Source organism: Lepidochelys kempii, chromosome 15 (genome assembly GCF_965140285.1).
Source record: "Lepidochelys kempii isolate rLepKem1 chromosome 15, rLepKem1.hap1, whole genome shotgun sequence".
Taxonomy (NCBI): Eukaryota; Metazoa; Chordata; order Testudines; family Cheloniidae; genus Lepidochelys; species Lepidochelys kempii.
This window is the reverse complement of record NC_136394.1, coordinates 24,690,831-24,711,210: the sequence shown is the minus strand read 5'-3', so window position 1 is coordinate 24,711,210 and position 20,380 is coordinate 24,690,831. Positions and strand designations below refer to the sequence as shown.

General features: G+C 47.7%; 1 protein-coding gene and 1 long non-coding RNA gene across 3 annotated transcripts in view; one reads left to right on the top strand and one right to left on the bottom strand.

The window, feature by feature from the left end:
* The window catches only part of RFLNA (refilin A), a 33,942-nt gene extending 23,098 nt beyond the window's left edge, over positions 1 to 10,844 (top strand). For both annotated transcript variants that reach the window (XM_073312857.2, XM_073312856.2), the window contains exon 4: positions 1,624 to 10,844. In XM_073312857.2, coding sequence (XP_073168958.1) covers positions 1,624 to 1,978 — 355 coding nt within the window. In that variant the 3' untranslated portion in view covers positions 1,979 to 10,844. The remainder of the gene's footprint in view (positions 1 to 1,623) is intronic.
* Positions 7,601 to 19,134, bottom strand: LOC140898683 (uncharacterized). The gene is made up of 3 exons (XR_012155061.1): positions 19,054 to 19,134; positions 12,256 to 12,493; positions 7,601 to 7,665 (listed from the first exon to the last, which is right to left on the bottom strand). It is a non-coding gene; the product is annotated as an uncharacterized LOC140898683 (long non-coding RNA).
* Positions 19,135 to 20,380: the final 1,246 nt, after the last annotated feature.

The following is a 20,380-nucleotide window of genomic DNA, read 5'->3' as shown; positions in this document are numbered from 1 at the left end:
TAATACAAAGTAAGCACTGTACACTTTGTATTCTGTGTTGTAAATGAAATCAATATATTTGAAAATGTAGAAAAACACCCAAAAATATTTAATATATTTCAATTGGTATTCTATTGTTTAACAGTGCGATGAAAACTGCGGTTAATCGCGATTCATTTTTAAAATTGTGATTAATTTTTTTGAGTTAATCACGTGAGTTAACTGCGATTAATTGACAGCCCTAGATTTGACCCCTCACTGGCATTTCTGTAGAACCCAAACCATCAAGCAATCTCCATCCACTCCCTCAGGCTCCTTGGTTTATTGCTAGCTCAGCATTTCCTCTGCCCATTTGGGACAGCTTTTTGAGGTTTTGCCGGGTCACTTCACTCCCTTTTTCCTCTACTGCAGCCTAGTTTGGGGCAAATGGCTTTGTGCTCTAGGGGACATGCACAAGGTCCCTTTGTAAATCAAGCTACTATTGCTCTAAGCAGGTGATCCTTTGCTCTAATATGGGAGGGATGGGAAGAAGGTGTTAAACAGCTCATTCAAGCCCCCTCTAGCTCCCTTTAATAACCACGTCCATGGTGTTATTTTCTTGCCAAGTGAGGGCAGGAGTGGACACTGGTGCACAGCAGAGACTGGAAAGGCATCTGCTTTAGGGCCACCTAAGGGTCCCCATTAGGGGTACAGGAGCATCAACCAATAGCGGCAGTTTTCACCCAGCTTGCATGCCCATTTCCCATGCTCACCAGCCTGTCCCTGTGCACTACCCGTAAGGGAGGGCTGCCTCTTTCCGGCACAATGCCAGTGAAGATTGTGCGCTGCATGATGACAATCTAGGTGACATGCAGCATGATTTAAAAATCAAGGGAACCCTTTTCCGTCATGGTTAATAGCAATGCTCCAAGAGACTAGCCGCAGAAGCCGTGCCAGAGACCACTGATGTGTTTGGGGTAGAGACTAGGAAGCCAGCACACCACCCTGTGGAAAAGCAGGGGTGGGCCACGGATGCACCTAAAATGTCAGGAATCTTTGACCAGGCTCACCCTTCCAGCCTCTGGCTGAACATCTGTTTCTCTCCAATTCCTCTGTCTCCCACATATGGGGCACCAGTAACAAGTGGCCAACAGCTGTGCCCTTTACTGCTGCCTCTGGGCTTGCTCCCACTGTGGAAAAGAGCTAAAAGGGATCCTGGCTTAGGGCTGGGATAACCCTAAGACCCAAGGAAGGACAGGGATGACACTGCAAAGCAACCAAACCTGAGCTGTTCTGCTGTGCAGGGAAAGGGGCAGGAACCCGTGTGCCTGTGCAGGGGGTCCCAATGCTCTCTATGGCATGCAGCCAGGCTCCAGGGAGGGGGATCCTTGTGCCCCACCATCCATGGGGAGTTGGGATCCTGGATTCACTACTATGCAGAAGTACCAGGAGCTGGGTGGGTATAGCAGCGGAGATGGCTATTGCAAACCTGTGGTGGCAGCAAGGACGTTCTGCTGCTGCTCTGCGCCAGGGGGACCATGTGCCCAGCCCTCCCTAGAGCACCATTTGCTTTCATTGGGCCAGTATCCTGGCAGAAGATAGGAGCGGGTCAGCACAGAACCCTCCTGCTCTATGTGCTCCCTGACTTCTTGCTGTACTTTTTAGGTGCAACTCGGAGGTGAAATATGACTCAGAGAAACACTACAGGGACGACATCTTCTATGGACCCATCCCCACCGTGACCGCCTACAGCGAGACGGTCATCGCCACGCCTAACTGCACCTGGCGGAACTACAAGTCGCAGCTGATCTTCGAGCCCCGCCAGAAGCCCCTGCGGTTCCAGAGCACAACCATCATCTTCCCCAAATGCACCAAGAACATTTACCGAACCACCCTCACTTACAGCCTGGGCTGTGCCAAGCGCTGGTTCGCGTCCAGCGTGCAGCTTGAGCTCTGCGAGGAAACCAGCCCCTGCGTCATCTACAGCGAGACCCTTTCATCCGCCCGTGCGGGGCTCTGACGACCACAAGGCCGCGTCCTTCGCTGACCTCTCCGGACAGACAGATTGGCCAGGTCTCTTCACTGATGGCAACAGGCCCTTGACTACTAGCAGCTGGGCGTGCGTGGTCTTAGACACGTCTGAACTGCTCCAAGAGGAGGCTTAGAGGGACATACTTTTTATGGATTTGGTCAGCGAAAGACTGGCATTTGTTGTGGGACGTTTTTGATGTTCATGCTCTGGATTTTTATTTTATTTTCTGACATATCTATTTTGAATAGCGTTTCAATGAAATCAGATAGCAAAGGCCCTAGGTTTGCAGTTACCATATGTTATAGTTCTGCTTCCCAGCTTCGTGGGTCTTCTCTAGCACGTAGGCGCGACTTAGCAGTGCCTTGGAAGCTGATCCTATCTGGTAGGAGAAGGCCAGTTGCACACTCACCATCCAGCCTGCACAGCTGCTATCCGCCTGCTTTTCCTAGTGTTTAAACACAGAGAAGACAGTTGTTATTTTTCATTGCATAAAACACTGATTCCACTCCGAATCCCCATCTGGAGGACGGCTCCAGGATTGCACTGTGGCACCACAGTGACCTCCGATTTAGCTTTAAAAAAAAAAAATTGTCACCAAAATAGGAAAGATGATCGTGCCAACAAGGCACCAGCCCTTCCAGCATAGGCAAGTGCCAAACTCCCATTTGAGACCCTTCTGAGGAGCCAGATGTTTACCTGCCATATGGGATACCGTGCAAGGGGCTTTTAGGGGAGCCAAGAATGGAATGCTTCAGGGAAGATTTGCATTCTAAGGAGGATGCAAGCCAGGGAAAATGGCAGAAAGCTTAGCTAACTGGGATAAAACACACAGAGAGGACAGATCTAATTCAGTATTCTAATTCTACTTCCTGATTTTATGCAAAGGCGGCTAACGACAATCAGGTTGACTAGGTGTAGGAGAATATGCTTTCAAGGGCAGTTCCTTGAGGACCAAAAGCCTTTTCTGTTGTATGAGATGATAAAGACCATAGCAGGAGCAGAATTTTAAACTCTGAGTTGAAGACTGTCAACAGGACAGATGTTTCCAAAATTCAGCAGAAGGGGGCCGTGGCTCATCGCCAGCCTGCTGAGTCCGGTAATAGTGTACAATAGTAATAATTCATCCAAGGACAATGAAAGGAACCGCCTATTCCTACCCTCTGCTCCTCCCACAAGCTGGTTAGTTCCCATGCAGCTGTAAAAACGCGGAGGTGGGCAGCCTTCAGAAGGTGCCAGCGGACCAGCACCAGCAGCTAGATTCACACCTGGCTGATCCGTCCCTGCCACCTACAGGCTCTCAGAGATCTGGTGCTAACAGAGACTGCCACTGGGTCCAACGGCATCTGCATGCAGAGACTGATTTGACACCCTTTTCCCACCTCTTCTTCACAAAGGATGGATTTAGCCCCCGGGTGCTTTATTTTTTGTGAGGTAAAGCTGCAGGAGGGAAGTTGGTTGCTCTTTTTTAAATGCTCACTTTCACTTGTAGCTAAACCATGAGGAAACCGTCCTCTCTAGGGCTTCAACTGGCATCAGCATTGAAAGGGAACGAGAAAAGAGAACAGTGCTCTGGCAGTGCACTATTACAGGACTCCATATGTGGTGGCATCACTGTACTGATCCGTTGTTAGCTGTTTTCATTTCCCTCTGGGGATAACAAACTGCAGCAAGACAAGCACGGCTCTGGATGGGAAAGGAATTAAGGAAATCATGCTCAAAGTTATGAAAAATGAACCCATCCAGCATCACCCACAAAGATTATTTGATGCGTCTACAAGTGGGACTTCTGTGTTGATTAGATTACAACAGGAACAATGCTAAGCAACAGTGCATCAGTAAATGACAATACCTATGAAGAGGGGTAAGAAAGCAATAGAAGATCCCAAAGCTGTTACTGCTTTGTGAATACAGACCACCAGGGCTGGGATTGTCAATGGAGACTAAAGGAATTAGACACCTAACTCCCACTGGATTTGTATGGGATTTGGACACCTACGGTAAAATTCTGAACAGCACCTAAGTGATTTAGGAGGCTAAATTCCATTTGCAAAGGAGACAGACTGAGATCTGCAAAGGTATTTAGATACCTCACTCCTAGGGGAATTATGCACCGAAATATATTTGAGGATCTGGGCCTTGGGCACTTAGGAACTTTTAGTTTCATTTAAAATCCTTAGGTGCCTACGTACCTATGTCACTTTGGCAAATGGGACTTAGAAGCTCTTGAAAATGTTACCTGTAACTCCTGCAGGCTTTTTAGCTAAACAGCTCTGGAAGTTAATTTCTATTTGGTTTTCTTAAGTGTTTTGTTTTGTATTTGTCTTGCTGCAATTCTGATCCAGTTATTTCAGTGTACACATGACCAGCCAAGTTACAACACCTAATAATAATAATAAGGAATAACTCAGATTCCTTGCCCAGAAAGTTTGTAATCACATGAATGCCCACAGCTGTTAAAAATGCCATGACAAACTAAAAACAAACAACCCTCTCCCCCAGATATTTAAGAAAACTGATTTGAAAAAGATCAGGTTTCCTTCTGTGTAAGCGGGTGAATGGTCCTGCTATTGTGGGGAACTTTCCTCGCAACCCTAATGGAATTAGCTAGCGAAAGGATCCGCGTCCTCGCTCCCAGTCCCTTTACCCAGAAGCCTGCCTGACCCTTCAACTCTCCTGCGTGGCAGAGCCCTCGTAACCCTGAGAAGGCTGGATCCAGGATTCCTGGGGGGGATTTAGGACAGGAGATACGGTGACCTCACTCCGGGGTGCTCTCTCCACTCTGGACCCTTCCCTGACCCACTGATCCTTGCACATAGTTCAAACCAAATACAATTCATTAAACAGCAACCAATTAAAAAATAAGGACAAAACGGGAAAGGTGAAAGGAAAACCCGTCTCTGTGGGCACAGGGGAACCCCAGCCAGCGTCTCTGGAACGTCAGGGCCGTTCACAGCCTGTTCCTCACACGGCCCAGGCCCTGGCTCTGCTGCAGGGATGCCGCGGGTGGGACACTGGCTTTGGCAGCAGCCACACGCCCTCAGGCTCTAGGAGGCAGGACCCGTCGCCCCCGCCCTGTCGGGGTTACGATCCCCCCAGGGGCGTCTCCCTGCACTGACCCCGCTGCCCAGGGTCCCCCTGCCTCTCCTCAGCTGCTCATCGCACCCAGCTCCGGACGGCTGCAGCCCCGCCCCCGGGGCCGCCCCTGCTCAGCTCAGGCCGGCGTGGCCCCGCTCCCCGGCTCCACTCGGGCTCCTGCTCTCCCCACCCTGGCCCAGGCCGCTCCCACTCACGTGGAGGACGGGACTCCGGGCCTCCCTCATTGGCCTGCCTGCCCTGTCAATCAGGGTGACTTGGAGCGGTGGCCTCTCCCATTGCCCCTGGGGACCGTCAGTCGCCGCGGCCCTTGCCCTTTCTTTTGGTCCTGGGAGATGGCCAGACAAAAAAAACCCCACTGAGTCTTAGTACGGGGCCAACAGCCCCCTTACGGTCTGTTTCAGAAGCCATAGGGAAGGGAAATTCATTAGGGTAACCAGAACGCTTTCCTTTCTGAAACAGGGCCATTCTTGGGTGTGTGGGTTTTTTTGTTTGTTTTTAAAGAAGCATATTTTTTTATTCAGACACGAACTTGAAGTCTTGACACTATCTCTGAAGTGTTGATTGCAGCAACACTGCTCACACTGAAAGCCGTGCACTTGCTCTGTCCAGCACATTGACTTCAGGCATAAAGGAACATAGTATTTGCCCCCAAACTATCCAGCTTCAAATGTGTGTGTGTGTGTGTGTGTGTGTGTGTGTGAGGGGGTGTCCTCCCATAACATGCCACAGTGCACTTAAGGTATGCCTTCATGGCACAGTTAACTCGGGTGATTGGCATCCAGGTCTGAGTTGTCTGCAAAGCCACACAAGTCATTGGGGCCTTGCGGACACTGCATTTCCCCATGTACATCATTCAGGGGGCACAGCTTATGGTCCTTTGTGTGGCGGTCAACTGGGCTGCTCTGTAATCCCTTCCCAGTGAATTGTGGGAGAACTTGTCTGTCCTGCTGGGTGCATGGAGGGGAATTTTGGGACGGTGTGGAGGACTATTGGTGCACAAATGATTTAGCCTGTGTCCTCACTGCAAAGTGGGTGGGTTACCAGCCTGAGCGAAAGCAGCCACTGAGCGCTAATCCAGCCCCATGACACCACCAGACTCAGGGGTTTTTGTGTTTGTGGATGGGATGGATGTTAGGGCCACTGTCTGAGCAAGAGTCCAAATTAACTTGGCAGTGAAGATAGACCCTTAGGTGGTTCAGGGCTCTCCAAAGAGTGGACAGAGTGGTAAATTGAGGCTCCAGTCCCCATGAGCTGAAGGGGAACCCCAAGGTCCTTGGAACCTGTACTCCTGCTCTCAGATTGGAACTTAACCCCCCACACACACTCTAAAAATAGAAGAGCCCACCCCAAGGTTGCACCTTTTGGGACAATCTGGACCTGATTTCCCCTTGATGAGTCCTTTAGGCTGCCAACAGGATGACTTACAAGCTGCAATTCAGCCTTACCTGTTAAATTCCCTGCTCTTGTTGGTCGCAAGGGGCAGGCCAGAGTCAGAAGGCAAACTAAAATGGCTGTCGCTTGCCAGGCTGGCTCCGCATTGACGTAGTCTTGCCTTCAGGAATCCCACTGGCTCTTTGTTCTGCTCACCAGCCCTTGCCACAGCAGCAGCTATAGCTGAGCCGACGCAGCAGGTCCCTTGTGCTCTCCCTCATCGCAGCATGCTGGGCAGACACCACTTCGCTGCCTAGGGAGTCTGTTCTTCCTGCTTTTGCTTTATGAACGCCAGCTGCTGCAAAAAATCTGGTTGGCGAACGAAATCCAGGGTCAGACACCTGACTTGCTGTCCATTCTTTGGCCCCACACCTCTGACACGCTCTGCTTAAGCCAAAGCTTCCTCAGCAGCCTGTGACTGGCTCTTGGGAGGCTGCCCAAGGTGGGACAAGGCACCTTTCCCACCCGCACTGTGCACGGTCCCTGTGCCCCCAGGACACATGCTCCCCTAATGGGGGCAGGGAGCACTGCAGGCTGGCTAACTGCAGAGGGGAATACACACTGCACTGTCTTAGGGGGTGGCTCAATGTGTGCTGTGTTCTCCTGGTGTTCCTGAACTATGCCTTCCACTGCCCAAAAGGCACAACCCAACCCTTACTTACCATATCTTTTCCACCCTTGCCCTCCCAGAACAGCTCCACTCCAAGCTGAGATGGGCTCCCATCAGGCACAAGCATGGTCACTGTGCGCAGGTTCTGCTGGTGTCCAGCCGTTGCCAGGGACAGACGTAAAACACACGTTGGTTGGAGCACGAGCGTCTTTGTCCTTCCCAACTAATCCACCCCCAGTTCTGGGCTTTGTTTGCTGTGCAAACACTTAAACGCACTTTCAGACTAGAAAACATACTTGAAAGAAACATCCAAATGTGCTGTGATTTTTATTGGTTTGTTTTGCCTTAAAAAGAAAAAAAAAACCAGACTTATGACATGATTTCTTAACAGCCAAATGGTCCAAAAAGCAGCAGCCGCACGAATCCTGAACATGGCTCAGCTTCAGTGGCTGCCAAACAGTTTTCACTGATCAGGCCTCTGGAGAACTGCAGGGTATTTCACTTGTCAGGAGACTGAAAAAGCAGGTTTTTGAGCATCCTAGGGAGCAATGAAATCAGTGTCACTGGGTGCCAGCAGGACTGAAAGGGAAAACATGTAGTCTGAACTGTATTATTAGAGCTGAGATGTCCCTGAATAATAATCTTACAGAGGAACATGAATGGATCTAAACCAGGGACTTGGAACTATAATATAGCACATGCCTGGTAGTTGTAGGGTTTTTCAAATACCTTCTGACTGATTTGGACTGGGATTGTGTCTGTGCAGATCTATAATCGATCGGGCCCCGTAGCGTATAACAGCTCCAATTGCAGTCATTTATCTGGTCCTTGTTTTCAATCAGGGGTGCCCAAAATACCATTTGTGGGGTAACTTGGTTCATTCCCGGTACAGCCCAGTGCTGCAGTACAAATACCTAGCCAGCTAATTCAGTATACTAACGACCCTAGCCAACCATTTGTATGTGCAGTTACCTGATTGGCACATGCAATTACAGTGATTGGTCTCATAGATTAAGCGCACGATAGCACAGGTAGCTGGTTTGGAAAGCTGGTCAGCCGCTGGAGATTTACAATAAGCTGACAAGCAATGGGGCGAAGGTTCAGCGGAATAAGGTGCTCAATGCATTGGCAAGAGGAAACGTTTCTGCAGATGGAACCCACTAGCTCATGCTAAGCAGGGATTATACCCTACAGGTCTGATCTCCCCTTGTTCCCCCGTCTCGGACAAGGTTCTGGGGGCTCCACTGCAGGACTGGGCCCTTACAGCACCCGGCTTTTATTTAACTTGTCTAAAGGCTCTAGTTAACACCCCATGAAATCAGCCAAAAGACTCCTACTGAGCTCAGTGGCAGTCGGATCAGACCCTGTTTCAGCTACATTTATTGTTTGCTAGTTTAATGCTCTCTTTCAAAGCAATGTTATCAGTTACAGCCTAGATTTTCTTGACCTCGCCTCTCATTCAGCGTGGTCTTGTACCCATGTCAGTTCCCTGTAATGTAGATACAACAAGATGGGTCAGTTTTCTTTTGTTTTAAATCTGTCTCTTTGGGCATTCATACCCACATACATCCTAGATACTAGGAGAATCACTGACTTAGCTGGACTTTGGTTTGATGTCGAATCAGTGCGTGAATCAGCAATGTGCTTGCGATAGTCAGAAGCAGCCATGTCTTGCCTTCTTCCTACACAGTACATTTTACCCACTCGTTAGCCATATCCCCGTGTCCCATTTACATGTTGCCAATAGTCAGAAGTGCTGCAAACAAAGCTCCTTTTTTGGTCTGGAGGACAATAATTGTTACATCTCACTTGAACACCATAAATTGGATTCTAGGTTTGCTACGTCAATCAGAAAAGGCAAATTTATTTCCCATTAATTTCTGCCAGCAGCAAATAAATGCCATATTTGTAGTGTGTTGTGCATTTAAAGGGGCTGGTTGTTTCATTTTGCAGAGCTCTCTTTGTTTAAGAGGGATATAATTAATTTTAAACAAAAGATCTTTATACATTTATTTTTCCAGAGTTACAGGCTGTTAATCTCGAATGAGTAAATGTAGCTTTGAAAAGGTGCATTTCTCTGAGCAGTTACTTACCAATGTCACCCACACTCTTGAGCTTTTTTGACCTGTTTGTTTTCCATCATGCCATGAGCCCAATGAGTAGAGTTGGTCAAAATCTTTCTTTTAATACTTTCCTGCCCTCAGTGAAAATTAGTCTTTTTTTTAAACCCAGAAACTTCTGCAAAGAGCTGCCGGTTTTTCAAAATGTTCTGCTTGGCCATCCCATCAGAAATTTGGAACTGTCAATATTTTTACACTTTGAGGGGGTTGTTTTTCTATACCATTTTGTCACAGAATGTAATAGAATCAATTACGCCCAGAGTTTGTTTGTTCTCTTTGTTTTTCATAATTCCTTTCGCCACTTGGTAACATTTTGAAAAAGAGCCAGCGAGAGAAAGAAAGAGACAGACTCAGGGTGTCACTCATTTTATTGCATTCAGTGACAAAAAGAGAAACCCTCCCCAAACAAAATATTGACATTTCTACATCTTTCAATTCAAGATTTTGACATTTTCCAAAACATATTTTGAAAAAAAAAATTAAATTCAGAACACAAATTACTTTGAAAGTTTTTCTGAAAAGGTTTTTCCTTTCTTTGACCAGCTCAACACAGAAGCTCTCCTCGAGGTAAAACAGACATGGATTCACGTCCGAGGCCCATGCTTTCCACGCTTGTCGAAAAAGGGATAGTATTATATAGGAGCATTTCAGTGAGCAGTGGAGCAAGCATGTGTATATTACTTATCATTTATGTTGACTGTGTCGAGCAAAAAAAAAATTTATAAAATAAATTAGAAAAGGTAGCTAGAGGGTGAGTCAGCAAAAATCTGTGTAAAGTGAACTGAAGACTAAAGGGTGCGGAAATCTGATATAAAGGTTACTGAGTCTGTAAGTGAACATCACAAAGTAGGATAATTTTAATCTTTCTGGACATTCTACCTGTAGTGACACAAAGACACAGTTTCCTTCCTTGAGGCTGAGGAACAAAAAAAAAAAAACCCCCCCCCCCCCCAAACTTGCATCCTCAGCCTGATTGAAAACAGTGAATCTCAGAATTTGGCCTGAAGCCCCCAGATCCTGCACCTAGCTCAACTCAGCGCTGTTGCGGAGCCAGGTACACAGTGTGGCTTTCAAAGCAGTCGAAGTCCGTGGAAAGGCTCATGTTGATTTCAATAGGTGTGTTGGGTCAGGCGATAGGCGACCGTGGGTGGGATCTTCAAATGCTCTCGTTGACCTAACTCTGCTCCCACTGAAGTCAATGAGAGCTAGACCCCACTGGTGTCATTGGGAGCAAGGTTAGGGCCAATGCTGATCACGTCTAAAAAGCCCACTCTGCTAACAGATGCACCATTTTATTTTAGAAGTGTTGGGATGCCCTTTCCTCTCTAGCCAATGTGTCCATTGTCCAAACAAGCTAATGTATTCTCTCATGGGAATCCTGAGCCACAGGTGGAACTGAAAGATGTTTGAGGGATAGAGAAGTTGCTCATGGATGTGTCGTATTTCTATTTTTATAATTCTAATACTCTAAGTGCTTGTAAAGTACTTTACGGTTGTATATGTGGTGATCTGGTACTTCACGATACCCTTTTATTTTTGTATTTTTTTTTCTCTCCACAATAATCGTTTCCTGTTCAACTCATAGAAAATAATTTAAGAAAACAAATGTATATATCTTAATAAAATGCAGAAAGCAGAATGCTCACATGTCTGGCTTTTGCTTCCCCTTCCATACACAACCACTTGCGACTTCGCACCTAGCCTTGTGTTAGTACTCTAACTAGATGGGAGATTTTTTGTGATGCTTCTATTGGATGTCTTCTCTCTAGTGGGTTTGGGTTAGGAAGTGCTGGTAGCATGTTGTCAATAAAACAAATATCCAAACTTTCTTTTGATTGGGAGTGTTGGGATGGGAACATAAGGGAGGGAGAAGAAAGTACATTTCAGCATTTCCTTAAGGCACTCTCAACAGAATATACGCAGTGAAACACAATCTACGGGAGTTAGTTGTTAAATAACTGGATATTTAGGGAGAAAAGCTCTTGTGATTTAGGCGCAAGATTGGGGGTCAGGAGTGCTGGGTCTGCAGCTGGCTCTGCGACAGACTTCCAGTGTGACCTTGGATAAAGTGTGGGAATCACTAGGGACTGATGATCCTATCTTCAGAAGTGCCTTAGAGACTTAGAAACCTTTGTCCCACTTTCAAAATAAGGGGGGCACTTAGGAACCTGACCCCCTTCGAAAGTCAACAAGACATAGCAGACTCCTAAGTTCATAGAGGTCAAGTCCATCTTTGGCTATTAGCCAAGAAAGTCAGGGATGCAACCTCAGGCCCCATGCGTCCCTAAACCTTCAACTGCAAGAAGTATCTGACACTGGCCACTTTCAGAAGGCAGGATACGCGCTATCTCAGAGTCACTGCTCTGACCCAGGATGGCCATTCTTATGTATGTCAGCTGGGCATTTTTGAACATTTTATGTTAGGAGACCTAGTTGATTTTATCTTTGTATGATTTTATGGAGTCACTTACTCTGAGACTCAATCCCCAGCGGCAAAGTGAAGGTAATAATAATGCTACTTAGTGCTTATCTCGCACTTTTCATCAGTAGAGCTCAGAGTGCCTTACAAATGAGGGCAGAACCATCCTAACCCTTTCCTACTTTACAGGGATGTGAAGCGCTTTGAGATCCCCTGATGGAAAGCCGATCTCTAGAGTGCAAAGGAGTATTGTTATTGTTAAGTTATAGACTTAGGACCAAATGTACTCAGGTCACAGCAACGTGAGATGCAGCCAGGTTGCTTTTATACTGATAGAATAAACCAGCAAAGTGCATGAAGGCATGTAATGCATGACATTCTAACTATTCTATTGATAAGTTCATGCACTTACAGCTGCTAGAGATGGAAGAGACCTATTATGGCATTGAGCCTTCTGCCAATGCGGTACATTCCCTACCATGTATTTTTAAGAGCTCCTATGGATCACTGAAATAAAATGATAATCACTTTGGAGTAATGATTTGGGTTTTTTTGCCACTAACCCTCCCACCAAACCCAAGGAACTTACAGCGTGAAGCACAATAGAACCAGCTCACTGGGACTCCTGTTCTTTGCAGCCTCGCCGTTTAAAGGATTTTTGTCCCGCTCATCAGTGGTGTTGGTCCATTAGTCCATCGATAGAACATCTAATCTTCTGCGTAAATCCGATCTTCTGATGCCTTAGAAAAAATCCCCACTCCTCTGCAGCCTCTCTCCTTTTCTCCCAGCACATAAGCATGGGGTTCATTTGCCAGCAGTGTAATCCCCTGGAACAGACAGAGGAAGGAGTGGGGTTACTTTGCGACGGCTGGTGCCAGGAAGAGCAGATTGGTCTGCTCTCGAGTGCAGGGATTTCTCAAGTAATGATATTGACAAGCTCCACCAACAGAGCAGAGCAGCGGTAAGTGGGAGGCTGGGGGTCTAGCTCGATGAGACCTGCTTGGGTATTCCTGGGAGACTTGCTGGAGATTGCTAGTGCACGGCCTACCATGACGAAACAGCAGCAGCACTGGACCAGCAGCCTGTCAAGCTGCATCTCCGCCACCATCACCAGGGCCGAGTCCTCCCTTCGGCATACGTGAGGCAGCCACTTAGAACAAGGAACCGGAATGCTCGCCTCCTGATTCCCCCGCCTTTACGGGCAGCCTCACTACCTGACCTACCGCCATCCACCAGTAACAACAGAAGTTCCCCCGTAACAGTTGTGTGTGTGTGGGGTTTGGGGCAAGACAGAAATCATCACAGATCATACTCACATCACCTACTCGCTCATGGCTTCAGTTTCACACTCTTTAATATGGAGATGATACGATTTACTACTCTGGATTGGGGCAGTTATTATTTGTAGTATAATATTTCCCAGAAACTCCACTGGAGGGGAGAGTCCTGTTGAGCTAGGTGCTATACAAACTCACAGTGAGGGTCAGCCCTAGCCCCAAAGAGCTTGCAAGCTAAATTGGCAAGATGGACAAAGGGCAGGAGGGTAAACTGAGGCACAGAGAGAAGTGACTTTCCCATGCTCACACAGCAAGCCAGCCGGAGATGCAGGAAATAGAACCCATGTCTCCTGACTCTCAGACCAGCCCCATAAGCTCTACACCACGCTGCCTCATGCTGGGAGGTTTAGCTGATGTTTGTAAAGGCTCCAAGAGCCACAGATAAAAGATGGTATAGCATCAGATGCTCAGTCTTGACTGTTAATGTATTCTCAAGTACTTTTTGTCCAGGCCAATTTTAAATGATTCAAGCAAAGGGGCTTCTACCACTTCCCCCAGGAGACTGTTTCACAATCAGAGATTTCACTGTTTTGAAGTTTGTCCAGTTATTCCGTCTAAATTTCCCTTTACCTCACTCACCCCACCACACCTAATTGGATAACCCTAGGGTCCAACCTACCAATTCCTCTCTCATCGTTTTTCCTGTATGCCTTTCAAATACTGCGAGACAATGCTGAGGACACACTTTGACTTGTTTCATATCCAGGAATTAATACACTAGAACAACAACATGCAAGTTTTACAACTTGTTTTACACGTCAATCTTGCTTAATAACTTTCCTAACAGTCAAGGCAGATGCACCATCTGTATCAGGGAATTAAAACCCTGCCTAACTCTGAAGTTAGTTGAAAAGACAGTTGTAAATGTCATGGACTCACATGAAGAAAGCACAACCAGCATGCTGGGAGAATTCTCAGCTGTCTTCCAAACCCTAGAACGTCTGCAAGGAGAATATTGTCTTCACCCTTACGGACAAGTCATATAGGATTTAATAGGAGTGAAACCAATAGGTGTTTACAGAAAGGATTGTTAAAACCTGTAGAACTGAAGAGAGAAGGAGGATACCATATGCAAGAGACCTACTTGTCCATTCAGTTTGATAGGATGGTTGAAAAGCCTATAAGAAGGTGATCAGTTTCTTTTTCCACACACAAATCTTTGGTGAGGCATCCACCAGAAAACAAAACAAAACACCCTTTTGCCCTACCAGACAAAGTCGATCCTGAACCTGATAATATGGAGAGGCTGGAAGATTGGGAAAAGGCAGAACTACCTACAGAGTGGGGTGGTTGTGACTCAAAAGGCAAATAAAAAAATCATTATGCAGCTATTCTTGGTATTTAAACAAAACATGAGCAACATGCAGTGAAACCTGTTGTGGCAGCTAAGCCTCAGAGGCAAAAGCAATCTCTGCATTGGATGAAGGTCATGCATTCTGCTAAGTAAAATCAGATAAGCCAAGCTCTAAGCTCTCGACTTTTACTATGCCATTTGGATCTTCTAAATTTAAGCGAATGACATTTGGTATTAGTTCTGCTCCAGGGATATTTCAAAGAGTAATTGCCTAGGTCTCGGAGGGATTACAAAGTGCTGAAGTTATGGATGGTGCTTTAGTTTGGATTAGGCACCTTAAAGAGCGGAAGGAAAAACGCAGGCAAGTTTTGTAGACAGCAAAAACCTTAAACTTAAAAAGTCAAAAAACCTGATGTCAGCAAAGTTACTGATATTGGGCATCAATTGAACAAATATGGCGTAACTGTAGATTCAGACAAAATAAAAAGGAATAGCTGAGAGCTCCATTCCATCATGTAAAGCATAGCTACCGAGGCATATGGGGATGACAGAACCATTTGTCAAATTTTATTCCGGATCTCTCTATGGTCAATAAGCCATGAAGGGAATTGCTGGAAAATTAACTTGCCTAGTAGTGGGAAGCCAGCCAAAAACAGGCATTTGAGCAGTGATCACCAAGCCACCAGTTTGAAATTATCCTGGCTGAGCTAAGGTAACTGGGGACTGAATTGAGGTTTGGCTAGCACAGCAGTGCAAGGGTATAAAGGGGTGCAAGGTCACAAGCCCCACACCACACCACTATCCTCAATTGGCTACTACTTCCACTGGGCAGATCGTAATATCAGAACCTAGCCCTGTACTGTCAGCAGGTGGGTCTTCTGAAGATCTAGGTGATGCCTTAATGCAGAAAGGGCCATCCAGTCGCGTTTGCATCAAGATCCTTAAACAAGACAGAAAGAAACTGTGAAAGAGAGAGACCCAGTTTTACTTAAATCAAAATGAACAGTTTTATAAGGCTGGTCTAAAGAAAGAGCAGAGTTAGACTCCAGACTGAGACCTAAGAGCTACCTGTGCCCGACCGGTGTAACTGTATCCACCCGTGTGCTGGGCTGGATTTCTGCTGGGCTATCCCATGGTTCTGAGCGGTGCATTAACCAGGGTGCGCTATGAATTCATTCACAGAGTGCTCTCTCTCGCTCTCACCTAACCGAGCTGCTGTCTGTGGCAGTGACAGGAAAACAATATTTCATAAGTAACTTGCAAGTGGAGTTATTCATTATTAATGCAGACAGTTCTGAAGGTGAAAGCAAGCCGGATTTGGCAGCAAGAACTGCTAATGAGAATGCCATTAATTAAGTCGGTCTGCAAACTACAAAGTGATTCATAACACAGCTGGCTGACTTGCTCAGCCACTCTGCTTCTTTCCTGTCAACTAAACATAAAAATGTCATTTGATGTACATTTCTCCTACTCATGAGTCTTAACGCTAGCACATCACAGCTCTACCCAAAGTCTAGTTTCAGCACAGGACGAGTATTTCTTGGATGGCATCTCTGTAAATGCGGTGGAGGGCAGCAGAAATGGAGCAGGCCAACATGGGCTAGAGCGCTGAGCCAGTGTCGGTGACGTACAGTGCCAAAGAAGGATGGAGGTAGATGAGAAAGTACAACCCAGATGGAACTGTGGGATAGCAGAAAAGGATTAACAGTGCATGGGCTTGAGTAGCTTGCATTCTCACGGCAAAGTAGGTGAGCTGACCCTGCATAAGAGCTCCTTGAACTACAGATGTTATCAGTGCTTCTTCCAAGTGACCACTGCCCCTTTGCATCAGTAGCCTGGGCCTCTTGATACCGTTATTAGTAATAACCATGTTTATTGCAGCAGCCCCTGAGGGCCAATCAAACACAGGATCCCCACGGCACTGGGTGCTGTACAAACAGAGAGTCATAGACGGACCCTGTCCCCACGTCCAGACCTCAACTACTTCCCACAATATTACCCCAAAGCTAACTAGCACTTTTCAATGGAAGGCTAATTTCTTTGTTTCTTTAAAAGTCACTAACTCAGCATTAGCCACGTGTGGCATCATGGGACTCCATTGGCTGGAGAAAAGTTAGGGCGACTCACGTTTCTGACAGCCAGGCATGCTTCAGTCCCTGCGTGGATCTGAGTGGGTGGGCCCAAGTGCACGCAGGCACCTGGGTGATGCTGGTTACGGCCAGGGGCATTGGTTGTGCACAGAAAGGTGGGGGGGGGGGTGCACGTATGTGCACAGGGGGGTGAGTGAACACATGCAGAGGTCTGAGCAGAAAGATGGGTGTGAGTGCAGGCAAGCGTACGCCCAGGTTGTGAGTGTGCAAATGCACAAAGTGGTGGGTGTGCAAAGAGAAGGGGGGTGTGTGCGTACAGACACACACAGAGCATTCTGCATTCTCTTTGATGGAGGATTGCAGAAACACTACCCTCCCCCAGGGCTTTGCAGCGCAATAACCTGATTATTCATAAACCAGCAAGAATCATCAATCCCTCATTTATCATTTTCAACATAAATAATGAGGGCAAGAGCAGAACATGCCAGCAGTAAATTAGTTATAGCTCTAGTGTTGAAATCTGCCCATTTCCTTTAAACCTGCCCCACTTACTGATAATAAACAGTGATCCGACTGATTTCTTGTCTGAATCCACGAGCATTGGATTACAAGAAACACAAGCCGATCCCCTTCTACATGCATGTGAAAGTCACTTCGGCTGTTGTGTGGGAGGCTGACTAGGAAAATGCAGTGAATTAAAAAAAAAAAACCTATTTGTCATACTGACAAATTCCTCAGGAAATAACAGCCTTTGTATTCCCCTCTCTGACCTGCTCTGGTCACAGCCGTTTCTGCTCCACATCCGACAGCTTCTTAGCGCCTGCACTTCCAGGACATTCGTTTAACTGTTTGCTCAATCTGTGGATTTTATGAATGGAAAACAGACGGTCATCACTAGAACCTGATGCAACGCTTCTGCACATGCCCTAGGCTTCAAGTATTCCATTGAGTGCTTTGGTGAATAGGGAGGGACTTAAGCACTTGCTTAAAGTCAAGCATGTGCTCAAGGGCTTGGCTGAATTGCGGCCTTAATCAGCACATTTAAACATATGCCTAAATCATCAGGGCTTTGTTCATATTCAGTCTTCACCCAGGCACAATTCCTATTAAAGTCAATCTGACATCAGAAGTCCCATTGACTTCACTGCCATTCTGCCGGAGTAAGAACTATGGACCAGCCCCTTAACCACGGGCCCTATGGCTCAGTTCTGGGATGTTGTTCACAGCCTCTGTCCCATTTCCATCCTTTAAAGAAATTCTCTTCTCTTCCAGGAGCGCTCTCCTCTCTGGGTATCTTTTCTACTTGTAGCATCCCATGCTGCAGACTGAAGCGTCACTGCTCTGCGCGGATTCTCCTCCTTCCTGGGAGACGCTGGGCTGATTCCCCCCGGGCCCTTAGATAAGCTGAGTGACGGTCAGTGTGGCTGGCACGCATCTCGGCTCGGAATCTGGGCAGCGGTTTTTCTGGCTTTCTACCTGCCCTGTAATACTGCCGCAGTGCTTTCCCTTCTAGCCAAACTCCTCAGTCCAACCCCCACGGATTGTCCAGAGAACCTGCCTGGAGGAACAGGCTGCGAAGAGCTTTGCTGATGGATCAGATTTTACCTTCTGGCTAGGTTACCATGCTGGAAGCCACCTGGAAAGTCCCTCTCTCCCCCACCAGTACAAGGGCCTGGCAGATGAAGCAGCAGCATGGTTTTTGGGACCTCTGACTAATCCTCTCATCCAGAGCTCTCAAATGATGGGGCAGAATTGCTTGCTTTACAATCTGTCCCGCAGTGGCAGGCCACTAAAGGCTCCCGCTGAGCTCGGAGCCCCGCCATGCTAGGAGCTCTGCGTCCCTGGTGCAGACATATCCAGTCCCAAAGAGTCCAAGTAGAGGGGGGAAGTGACTTGTTCAGGTCACATGGCAGAGCCAGGACTAAAACCCAGTCTCTCCTCCTAATGCAGCATCCCACCAACCAGCCTCACACCAGCAATCTCGATATGGTATGGACAGATTAGCCCCTTCCTTTTACCTACCTCCTTACAGATCTGTACATGCCTCACCAACATACCTGCTGGGCAAAAGGCACCCAGGACGTGATCACGTCTTCCATCATTCAAATGCAGCTACCTCTGGAGAGGCTTGTTCGGCAGCCCTTGCAATATGCCCTGTACACAATTGGGTGGAAAGCGACACCACCCCCTCCCCACCTCAGCCGATGTCAACTCCAAAGGAAGTGTGCAAATCCTGTTTGCCCCCTGCAGCGGGGGTTTCCCACAGGAGCCTACAGAAGCTGGCAGCTCCCCTAAGTGCCTCTGAACATCTCAGCCGCCAACATCTGTAAAAGTGGCACCCAGGAGTCCTCTCCGTATTGGGCCACTTTGACTGCAGAGCAAACGTGCCGACCGCTAGAGATGGCTAGATATACACAAGTCGTTAATAGAGAAGGTGCCAGGAGACAGTACTCAGCGATATGTGGCCTTGTTCCTGGGTTTTGCACCCCAGACAGCTTCCTCTGTCTGCTCTTAACTCTCTCGGATACGTCAGGAAGCTGGTTCTTTTAGCTGCCAGCCCTGCCAGTTCACCCTGGGATTGGAGAGACTCGGCTGGGGCTTTCCTTCTTGGGCATCACCCCCTAACAGAAAAGGTTCTGCAGCCAAATGATCAGCTCTGTGCTCACCCTTCGCCGGCAGGTGTCACTGATTGGCCGTCTCACTGGAATTTCGTCCACAGTTCTGCTGCCCAAGCCGGACCGGCATCCAGCCCTCTCCCCCGGAGCTGTGTAGGCTCTGGAGTGTGCACAGGAATGAAATGCAGATCAAGTTTAGTTTGGTCACTAAAATCAGCTGGGCCAAACTGAGCCCACGCAGCAGGGAGGCAGCGAGGCCTGTCACGCCCCATAACAGGATCTCACTACGGCGGCTGAAATGCTGAACCCATTCCTTGGGGAGTCGAGCCATCCCTGTCCCTTAGTGCCTCACGATCTCTAGCCTCACAACACCCCCTGGGAGGCAGGGAAACACCGTTATCCCCCTTTTACAGCCAAGGTGCTGAGGCAGAGAGAGACTAAGGCCCAGATGCTCAAAGGTACGTGAGGGTATTTCCCTTGACTTCAGTGGAAGTTCAGAGCCATAATACCTTTGTGGAGCTGGGCCTAAGTGAATGGCCCAAGGTCCCACAGGAAGTCAGTGGCAGAACAGGGAATTGAACTTGGGTCACCCAAGCCACAGACTAGAACCTGAACCACTGGGCCATCCCACCTCTACCCTGTTTCAGCCTCCATAACTGAACTTTACAGCGTGGGCCCATCTCGAGTCAAAAGATTTAAATCTCAAGCCTCTTGGCAGTATAGCCCCCTCTCTGAAAGCCCCAGTTGTATCGCGAGAGTCTATATAACGGCCCACACCTTTTGAAAGCTTCCAGGTTTGGCACCCCACCAGCAGGACACATCCCGTCCCAGCTGCATTTGTCCACCGTGTACTATTCGGCAGCAGCCCGATGGACCCTCCCTCTGAAACACGAAGCTCAGCGATTTCGGAGAGAGGCTCCTTTCACCAAGTACTGCATTTTATAAGGGGAAACACCCTCTCCCCCAGCAGCTTGCAGGTCTTTAAAAAATACACCTTAATGATGAAACACAACATCTGGAGAGCATGCTTGCCCCTCCACGGAGGCTCCCCAGGAGGTGATTTGCCACATCTCTATATGAAACCAGTACAAGAGATCAGCCCAGAAGGGAATTGTAACTTCAGAGCTGGCTTGGGCAAACTGCCTTTACCCACATGTGTGAGCAGCCCACATAATGTGTAACAGCTACACAGAGGAAGGGGCTGCAGGAGAGAAGAGCTTAGAGTTAATCGATACTCTGCCTGGACCTCCATAGGGGCTCCTGGCATTGTTCGTATTATTGATCATTTGCATTACATTAGCACCTAGCAGTGCCAGCCAGGAACAGGGTGCTGGGCACCATACAGTGACTGAGAGTCCCTGCCTCAAAGCGCTTACAA